Source organism: Rhipicephalus sanguineus, chromosome 6, assembly GCF_013339695.2.
Source record: "Rhipicephalus sanguineus isolate Rsan-2018 chromosome 6, BIME_Rsan_1.4, whole genome shotgun sequence".
Classification (NCBI taxonomy): domain Eukaryota; kingdom Metazoa; phylum Arthropoda; class Arachnida; order Ixodida; family Ixodidae; genus Rhipicephalus; species Rhipicephalus sanguineus.
In genome coordinates, this window is record NC_051181.1 from 64,862,344 (window position 1) to 64,873,374 (window position 11,031).

General features: G+C 49.8%; 1 protein-coding gene across 1 annotated transcript; it reads left to right on the forward strand.

The window, feature by feature from the left end:
- Positions 1–7,755: 7,755 nt before the first annotated feature.
- LOC119397315 (uncharacterized) lies at positions 7,756–8,580 on the forward strand. Its single transcript, XM_037664745.1, has one exon. The coding sequence runs from the start codon at positions 7,756–7,758 to the stop codon at positions 8,578–8,580; it is 825 nt and encodes a 274-aa protein (XP_037520673.1).
- Positions 8,581–11,031: the final 2,451 nt, after the last annotated feature.

Consider the following 11,031-nt stretch of genomic DNA (forward strand, 5'->3'; position numbering starts at 1 on the left):
CAAATTGCCTTCACTCTTGCGTCACCTGCCAAAGGAGCTTTTAGAATCGCAACTGCCCCAATGACGAGGCGGCGGCAGGGGGAACCACGAGCAGGTAGTGATAGGACTTCTTGAGGTACAACCAGACAAGCCGCCGCCGGACTACTGCCTACAACCCTCAGACCAATGGCCTCACCGAGCGGCGGGATAAGACCATCGCCGACATGCTGGCCATGTACGTTCACGTCGAGCACAAGACGTGGGATGCCATCCTTCCGTACGTGACCTTTGCATACAACACCGCTGTGCAAGAAACGACGCAGGTGACGCCTTACACGTTGGTCTACGGAAGGAGCCCAGCAACGACACTCGACGCAATGCTGCCAACGGCCACCGACGAAGACAATCTGGACGTCGCTGCCTATTTGCAACGCGCCGAAGAAGCTGACAGCTCGCCCGCCTGCGCATCAAGAACCAGCAGAGGGTCGACATCCGCCACTATAATCTTCGACGACGCCACATGGAATACCAACCCGGTGACTGTGTGTGTGTTTGGACGCCGATACGCCGTCGGCGACTTAGCGAGAAGCTTTTTCGGCGATACTTCGGCCCATACAAGGTGCTCCGACATATCGGCGCTCTAGACTACGAGGTTATCCCGGACGGCATTACGAGCTCTCAAAGGCGCTATGCACGATCTCAAGTCGTCCATGTCATGCGCCTTAAGCCGTTTTATGCACGTTAGCGAACATTAAGACTGTACCTTTTGCCTTATTATTGTAATTTTGCTTGTACTTATTGCTTGTTGCTATTTATTCGTGTATGCACTTGTTTTTCTATGTTCTGTCACAAATATCGGGACTATGCTTTTTCAGAGGGGGGCAATGCAACGCCCGCTTCATGTTTCATTTTGATGTTTCGGGTGTGACCAGCAATGACGGTTAGCAACGCTCGGCGCTGGCCTTGCCGCAGTGTTCGAGAAGCTTCGCGATCGTAGTAGATCATTTTGTTAAGATTGCGCGCAGGACGCGAATAGTCTAGATTATTCCGGCGCTTGCGCGACCACCAGTGATAAGACTGGAAAGTTCGATGCGTGATGTGTAAAAGACGGCGCGTCCCAGCCATGAGCAGTTGATCGACGGTCGACGCTCTGTTCGCCGCTATCAGTGAATTCATGTAGTTTGACTTTCAGTTTCCCGGACACACGTTCGGCCAAATGAACAGTTTCATTTCGGACGTGCTGACTGCTCTCTTCGTCGACGTCACGACCACGTGAGAATATAATACACCGAGATTTATACACGACCGACAAGTGCAGGCATTGCGGCTATAGAGCCACATTAGAGCATATACTATGGGGATGTTCAGACATAATAAAGAATAGCCGCGACGCCGCCTTAAAGGGGTCATGAAGCACCCCTTGGGCTGATTGAAAAAACACATCCTGCGGAAAGCTGACACGGCTATGAACTGCTCTGCCAAATATTACAGTCGTGCGCGCCGCGTAATGGCCACAAGCGGAGCGCGAAGTGTCCGTTTCCCCAGGCACCCTCTTTTCAAACAGAGGCCGGTTCTCACTCTCGTCGGTGGGCGGGGCGTCTGTCCGCTGTACGTCGCAAGAGACATAGCATGCTTATTGGCCGATAGCCGACGTAAATCGAGAGCGGCGTTCGGATCAGATGCGCTTCTTGCCGCGGGGTGCCGCCACTTGCCGGCGCCGCACTCCTCAGTACACGGTAGCCGCACTCGCGCAAGCGAATCACAGCGGGAGAGCGATCGCGTTTCATGACGCGCGCTGGCGTAACTTCTTTCCCCCATGCCATCCCTCCCTGTCTAGCTTCCAGTGCGCTCGTCGGCACGAGAAAAGAGAGAAAGCGCTGGGAGCGTGCACCAAACCCCCGTAACTCCGCTGATTCTTGACGGATTCGAGAAATTTTTGCGGCAATCGATTCGGGAGGCAGTACACTCCGATACTGAGGCCATTAGATCATTACTTGGAAAAGTGGTTCATGACCCCTTTAAACAGCGAAAGCCTCCGCGCGCGCTGAGTGTGTCGGTTGCTCAGCTCGGACCTGGAGCACCAATTCTGGGCCGTCCAGCGAGACGAGGAAGCCGCCAAGGGGCCAGCAACCCTTGGCCGAGGCCTAGGCGGGATCCAGGCACATCCCACCTTGATAGATAGAGCGAATTTATTAGAAGGCCGAGAGATCGGCCTGAGCTTGAGCGCTCTAGCCTGATACTGTGCACAGGGGAAAAGGGAAAGAGGAAAAAGAGTAATGAAGAAGATGATGGGGACAGGAAGAGGTAATGCGTATGTACAATAACCACGTAGCACAGTGGTCTTAAAGTCTATTGTCAAGTCCTGTACCACTCTTCAGAAAATCTATAAATGCCCTTGTAGCAGTCGTTGATGCTATCTGGTCTGACGCCGCGGACAATAGATTAGTTTCATTGAGGGTGTGCACACCGATGCCGGTCAACATTGAAGCCAGCTTCTTCCGTTCGGACACGTACAGAGGGCAGTCGCACAATATATGGGCTAAAGTTTCATCTACTTGGCAGCGCTCACAGTTCGGGCTGTTCGCACGGCCGATAAGGTGCGCGTAGCGTCGAGTGAAGGCGACGCCTAGTCGAATCCGGTGCAACAGACTGGCGTGGCGTCGCTTTTTATTTTAGCCGGGAGTCGAAAGGTCATGTGAGGGTCTGTTTCCCGCAGACGCCAATGCCGATCCCACCAATTCGCAGGGCAATCAATCAAGTTAATTGATCTTATCCGATTTCTTTGCCAACCTTGGCCACGTAGAGCGTTTCTATCTACATATCTGTCTGGCCGCCTACTTCTGGGTGCTCTCATGATCGGCTCCTTAAGTTTGTGTAGGCCAAACTTGGCATGAGAGGGTAAGAAGATTTGACAAATGTTGGTTTTGTCAACACTCTCGCATTTAAATTAGCAAGGTCTGTTCTCACCGTTCCTGTATACCGCGTATACCGTGTACCTGTATATCCTACCGTATACCGCAGCCCGTGGTATACGGGTATGTGCCGCACCGGTTTCAAGGAAAGGGTTCGACGACGTACGCGGCAGCACTTTTAAAGTTGCTCATGTTATCACCATGCACTCACACTCGGCATACCCCCTTACCTTCCCATATAAATTTTGGCCTTCAACAAGCACCCAGACGTAGGCAGCTAGATAGATAGATAGATAGATAGATAGATAGATAGATAGATAGATAGATAGATAGATAGATAGATAGATAGATAGATAGATAGATAGATAGATAGATAGATAGATAGATAGATAGATAGATAGATAGATAGATAGATAGATAGATAGATAGATAGAAACGCTCAGATTGCTTTGGTTCGCTAAGAAATGCTTCGCATTTAATAGAACAACATAAACTTTCTCTCCGAGGCTGTGGTTTGTACCCGAGTCCACCCGGTCTGAAAGCGAGTGATTTGAACACTAGGTCACGCGCGCAGGCTTGCCAAATGTGAACTTACCTGAAGCATAGGAGCTCCTTCTACCGGCTATGCAAGAAACAATTGGGTAACAGTACATTTCCTATAGGTGCTTCATTCAACTATTTCGTGCGGCGGACTGAAAGCGATCTGCTGGACAGCGCGTTAGGTCGATATCAAGAACTGCACATTTTGAGGAAAATTCCGACTACGAGGAAATTGAATTCCTAAGCCGCATTTCTATGAACGCGTGATGACCTTCTCGTTGGTTCTTTCTACAGGCTGACAAACGCTGCAAAAAGACTTGAAAGACGCCATGCCGATTCAGCCCGAAAACAGCGTTCCGGAGACGGCCGCAACGTACAAAAAAAGAAAGAACGAAAAGAACGAAAGTCAGTGCGTGATGCACGACCACGCCAAGCTTTGCTTGCCTCCATTTCCCCGATTGGGGAAGGGATCCTGAATTTTTCATTCACACGTGTGCCGCAAAGTGAAATGAATACGCAGCGCGAGCGCCCCGGTCATCGATATGCGCTGTTGGTCATGCGTCAACATCGGCAGAAGAGTCGTCGATGATGGGCCTCTTTAACGAGAAGAATAGAGGAGGCAAGCGTGATTTCAAACATCTGTGTTCTTCACAGACGTTTCAATGCAATTCAGTGCAAATTAACGTCATGTATAGGGTATCCGTATTGATTGTGTGAAACCCTGTCTTGCTCGATGGACTCGTCAACGGAGTGCTTGGAAAGCTGCCGTACATGTGGAAAGTCGTTCATGAAGAAATGATCAATGTGTGGCACCAATGCCCGCCGAAGTCTGAGCCCATCACACGCAACAAGGGCAAACGATTTAAACTAAACGAACCAAAAATTATGTAAGGCTACACGCCCTCTCGCATTGCCTAGTTCTTCACGACACATCTCAGCAAAACCACTTTGCAGCACCGGTCTCTAATAACAACCTAGCCGAAAGAAACAATTTAGTGTTATTATTTTACAAGAATATGCTTAGGGGCCTTCTGTAACTTTTTCTACACGTCTCCTTTTGGCCACGGGGATCCTTATCATAAGACATATAAGAATTTCGCGTTAAAATACAGTCTGGGGTAGATATCAGTGTTGCTGAATTATTCACGTGTGGCCTTAAATAAGCAATGCGTTCACTGGTCTGCTTTGCCAATGTTGTTAGATACGAATGCGCAGTAGTGAGTTTTGCTGTCTGCTCTAAGCCTTCTGCTAAGGGTCACTGCACCAGAGTGCTTCAATGCAAGCCATTCGAATGGATTCATGCTTTGCGCAAGCAGTGTTTGTTCTGAAAGCGAAACTTGGAACGAATTGACTTATTTCGACAATTTAACGGTTTTATAACGTCATAGTATAGCTTTTATTTCTCATCTTTTGAGCTATAATAGCTTGTTCTAAGCACTCGACATCATTTGAAGCATCAGGTTAACATAGTGCTGTTTTTCTTTCTCATTACTTTTTAGGTGAATTGTACTAACTTTGATTTTCCTAACTGCAGGCCTTTGAAAGCTTTCCGTATGTTTTGTCTATCACGGACTCCAACAATGATACCATATTTCAATGCATAACGGCAAACAGAACGGAGTTCGACCCTGTAGCGAAGACAGCGACATTCGTATGGACATTTTCTGTCCCTGGGTCCCCTGACAGGTACGGCATCTGTGAGCATTTTATTTCACTATCGTATTTTTGTTACCTTATAAGAAGCATATATGTAGTTCATAAGGAAACGGGATATATTTAGACAAAAATCTGCCAAATTTGATGTTGTCATACGATGCCAGAGTAACGTCAAGCTCGTTTCTAATTTCTGCAACTCAAATTTTCTCAGTACACCAATGAATATAGCAGTTCGACGTCTTGTCTTTCACTGTCAGGATTTGTGATTTATGGGGGGCAAATTGTCCCTGCTGCTCACAGCACGTAGGTAAAAACTATTAGGTGGAATTCGTCATTTGATGCGCTAGAGCATTCAAGTGATTATATCGCAGAATGTACTGCAAGACCCTATATTTTGTAGCCACCTGGGGTTCTTTAGCGAGTACGCCTATTGTCACATTTCGATCCATCGATACGGCAACAATTGTAGCTGGAATCGAACCCGCGCCCTCATGCTTCGCTGTGCAACACCTAAGCCGTTAAGCAACCATGGTAAGTGGTTGCAAGCACTTCCACTTATCTGACCATTTATTTACTAATGTGATAACGTCTGTTTCAAGTGATAGGCCGCTATACAACAACAAAATTCCGCATTGATGTTTCCAGAATTGAGGTGCCACTGCCTCAGAAAGCGGGACAGGAGCCTGGAACAGTAGAGGTTTGGGACCCTCTAGGTAAGGAACGACAATTTATGAGTGCTCATTTGAAAAGGCAATGACCTTGCAGGTTACTGTAGCTCAGCTAGTGACGTGTAAACGACACCACCTTCCCTCGCACACAGGAAGGGTCACCGCGGGCGATTGAAGATCCCTCTAGCCAATGTTTTCTTCAGCAGAAGTTGAAATTTGAAATCATCTATGAGGTAGTATATCTCATAGTTCAAAGTGTTTACTGTTACAGTGAGCATTCCTTTTCGGCAATCTGACTAGGGCGCAGTGTTTTTTTTTTCTTTTTTTTTAACTGCAGACCGTTCTTATCCATCCGTCCTCGTAAATTTGGCTGAATTCAATAAGTCATCTTAGTAAAAAACGATTATATACCCTCAACGTGTAATCCATGTACCGATCGAGTTCAGCATTTGTCATTTTTTCGCTCGCTTTGGTTTTGCAAAACTGGTATATTGTTGACATTCAAGAAACTACAATCGTGTTTTTGGTGGCCGAATTTCACGCAGCGCCATATAGTAGTGTTGCCTCCGCAAAAAAAAGACCGAAATAGATGATATTGTTGGAGGCATATTTATAGAAAGGGTATCATAACGGTATTCGTCTTCGGAATCAAATATGTTAATTTCGTGGATGTTTCAGATCAAACATATAAGGAAGGAAAAATATACTACACGGACTACGACACCTGCGCCATTATTGATATCGAGTTTCTTGGGCACCGTAAGTGGTCAATTTTATAGAGCAAACGCATCACGCGTCTTATCTTGGCAGTGCTTATGACAACAGCGCACCAGGAAGCACGAGATCATTACTTTTCTGAAAGCTACGTACTGGTGCCGAACCCTTACAATAACTAAACCTTTTAACACTCGTTAGTATTCAGTACAAAAAACTGGAAGGGTTTCACATTAAGATAAGGGGGCAGCATGCATTAGTGAACCTTGCGTCACTGTGTACTCGAACAAATTTATATACCTCGGCGCGTGGATCAGTTTAGTAAATCTCTTATCGTATTCAATTCCGTTTTTTTTATTGAATGCATCTGCGCATGTGCCAGCGGAATGTATATTTCCCCTATGTTGGTGCCAGCGGAATGTAACTTCTCACTATGCACCAACTAGACCCTCAAAAAGTCCTTCTAAGTACAAAAATTGAATTTTGAGCGCCTAGTCTTGAGAACAAATGTACGATTTGGCATGAGGTTCTGTTGTCACTCGAGAGAAATGATCTTTCTGCTTGAAATATTCTGGAATGATGCGTTCTCTTCTATACAGTTCGCACGATACATTCAGCTTGTGAAGCGAGCATCCCAACATAGGACATACTCAAACAAAGACGGGACGAGCACTCGTGCGTATTGTAGCCTGCCTTATCATGTGTGCAATCATCCGTCCTTATCATCAGCATGAGTGCGTCCTGACTTGTGCCACTCGTTTTAAAATACGGTCTAGTTCAACGCAAAGTACCCCTTCAGCGCCCGTTAAGCTCACAATTATTTAGGGGCGAAGCTCCTTAGGGTGTGGGTCGTTCCCTCCTCTGTAGTAGTATGTATGTAGCCAGCTCTAGTTTATTAATTGCTCACTAGATGGCGTTTCGTGTATTTTTTTCACTTCGATAAGAGGCTTGGTCATGAGGTGGGCTGGCGACTGGCAGGACGCGGCGTAGCTTTTTTGGGGGGCACGCGGGCCCTTCGGTGCCCACGGTTGCTTGTAATGAGGAAAACAACCAGGGGGACTCTTTGACAGGCAGTATAGCGAAAAACAGGCAGTATAGCGCACGCTCCTCGTTCCTCGTGCTGCGGGCTGCGAGAAAAATAAAGAATAGTCTTCTTCTGCTCCTGCCATCGGTCTGAACGGTTCCCTGGTTTTTACGCTCGCCGCCACACGCATTGTTATAGTGGACCTAACCCCAGTCCCTATAACGTGGTGACACGGACGTGATCGCAGGGCGAGCACTACATCATGGACGGGACCACAAGCGACAGACCGACGATCGGCGCAGAGGGCATCGCCACGGTGCAGATTCACCTGCCGTCGTTTTGGCCCCAGAATCCTGCAGCCTGGTTCACGCACGTGGAGGCCATCTTTGCCCTTCGGCGCATTACCTCGCAACAAGCGAAGTATTGCCACGCTGTCTCCGCGCTCTCAACGGAAGTGGTTGCAGAGTTTCACGACCTTGTGTGCACGCCCCATGAAACCACACCTTATGACCACTTTAAAACGACGGTGCTGCAACGCAAGTCTGTGTCTGTGCGCAGGCGTCTCCAGCAGCTTCTCAACGAAGAGGAGCTCGGCGACCGGCTACCGTCAGAACTGCTACGTCGCATGCAGCAGCTTCTCAGTGACTGTAAGTTGGATGTAAACAGCCCGCTGCTGCGAGAACTGTTTTTCCAGCGCCTGCCACAGAATGTAGTCCTTGCCTTGGCTACCGCACCTGACGACCTGCCCCTCGACAAGCTGGCGGAGCAGGCTGATCGCGTCGCTGACTATGCAATAGGAGGTACTGTGGCTACGGCATCTAGCGTTCCGTTGTCGCAACTCGAGGACCGGCAGTCTCGCCTGGAGCAACTGATCGACGACCTCGGCGAGACTGTTAATGCCCTACGGCCACCGTCTCACCCCCGTCGACGAGTCCACGATTACCGTCCCAGATTGTCTCCGAGGTCTAGCTCCCGTTCCGGTCCTCGTCGACGCGTCTACTGCTGGTATCACAGCAACTTCGGTGCCAGCGCGCGTCAGTGTCGTCCTCCTTGCAGCTGGCAGGGAAACGTACCGCAGAGCCACTGATGGCGGCCAGTGACTCTTGCCATACGACAAGCCGCCTATTCTACGTCACTGACAGGATTGCCGGACATCGATTTCTCGTGGACACAGGTGCAGAGGTCAGTGTCGTTCCTGCCACACGACTCGACCGGCAGCGCTCTCCGCAGACTGCTCCCCTTCAAGCAGCCAACAACTCTGCCATCAATACATATGGTCAGCGCTCTCTCACCATCGATTTGGGTCTCCGACGCACCTTCCGATGGGTATTCGTTGTTGCAGGTGTACGCATGGCCATATTGGGTGCTGATTTTCTGACCCACTTCGCCCTCAGCGTTGACCTCCGGGTACGTCGACTCGTCGACACAACAACCAGGATGTCCATACAAGGCATCCTCGCACCTCCAACATATACCACTGGAACGGCGCCACAGATACCGGCATCTATGTTCGCCTCAATTCTAGCAGACTTTCCAGCCATCACGAAACCTTCCAACCTTGAGCTGCCTGTACGTCACAACTTCACGCATCATGTTGTCACTACTGGCCCTCCAGTATTTTGCCGACCCAGGCGCCTCGCTGGGGACCGCCTTGCGATCGCGAAAAGAGAATTCGACCACATGCTGCAACTGGGCATCATCCGCCCTTCGTCGAGCAGTTGGTCGTCAGCTCTCCACATGGTCCCAAAGCGTGATCCAGGGGATTGGCGCCCCTGTGGTGACTATCGAGCCCTCAACGCGCGCACCATACCTGATCGCTATCCCCTCCCTCACATTCACGACTTCTCTGCCAACCTCGCGGGAGCGGTGATATTCAGCAAAATAGACTTGGTAAAGGCCTACCACCAGATTCCGGTCGAGCCAGCGGACATCCCGAAGACTGCAATTGTGACACCATTCGGACTTTTCGAGTATGTTCGCATGCCGTTCGGATTGCGAAACGCTGCTCAGACGTTCCAGAGGTTTATAAACGAAGTAACTCGTGGACTTCCCTTCGTATTTGCATATCTCGACGACCTCCTGGTGGCTAGTGTTTCCCCCGAACAGCATTGCACCCATTTGCGTCTGCTATTTTCTCGACTCCAGGAACATGGCCTCCTCATCAACCCCGCAAAGTGTGTCTTTGGTGTCGACGATATTGAGTTCCTCGGACACCGTGTGACAAAAGAGGGAATCAGGCCGTTGGACAAGAAAGTTCAAGCCCTGCGCGACTTCCCTCGCCCAACATCACTCCGAAAGCTCCGCGAGTTCCTTGGGTTGCTAAACTTCCACCGCCGTTTTCTTCCCAACATTGCCCGCATTATCATACCGCTCACGGATCTCCTCAAGACCACCAAAGCTCCGTCCTCCCCACTGACTTGGACGTCTGACGCCGAAGCTTCCTTCTATGCTGCCAAGAACGCATTGGCGGATGCTACACTGCTGGTACATCCTCTGCACGTTGCACCAATGCGTCTTATCACCGATGCTTCTAGTGCGGCTGTCGGCGCGGTTTTACAACAGTGGCAGCGCAGCTCTTTGTATCCACTCGGGTTTTTCTCTCAGAAACTGAAACCGGCAGAAACGCGTTACAGCACGTTTGGTCGTGAGCTACTGGCCGTATATCTGGGCATTCGACATTTCCGACATCTGTTGGAAGGCTCAAGCTTTCACGTCCTTACGGACCACAAGCCTTTGACATTCGCTTTTCGCGGTAACCCCGATACTTATACCGCACGAGAAATACGGCACCTCAACTTTATTTCCGAATTCACTGTGGACGTCCGGTACATTGAAGGCCCAGTCAATGCGGCTGCAGATGCCCTCTCCCGTATCGACGCAATATCGGCACCCACACTTGACTTCGAAGAAATCGCCACGGCGCAACTTAAAGACGTCGAACTTCGAGACATCCGCTCATCCACCACATCACTGGTGCTGTCCGACGTTCCCCTCCCATTTTCTTCCGGCACCATCACTTGCGACGTGTCACGGGGTCGAACACGTCCGTTTGTCCCACTCCGACACCGCCGTCACATATTCAACAAGCTTCACGGCACAAGCCATCCAGGAGTTCGTGCTACGCAACGTCTCATTACGACCCGCTTTGTGTGGCCGAGTGTGAACTCCGACGTGCGCCGTTGGGCGCGTGAATGCGTGCACTGTCAACGCTCCAAAACGACACGACATACGAAATCACCAATTCACTCATTTCGCCCACCCGATGCTCGGTTTGATCACGTCCACATCGACATCGTTGGACCACTTCCGCCATCTAGAGGTGCTCGCTACATTCTCACCTGTGTGGACCGTTACACCCGTTGGCCTGAAGCGTTTCCTCTCACCGACATAACAGCACTTACCGTGGCTTCAGCGTTTGTCAGTGGCTAGATCTCTCGTTTCGGATGTCCCAGCGTTGTGACCACCGATCGCGGCGATCTCTTCCGCAAACTCACAGACCTGCTGGGCGTTCGTCATATCCATACGACCGCCTACCACC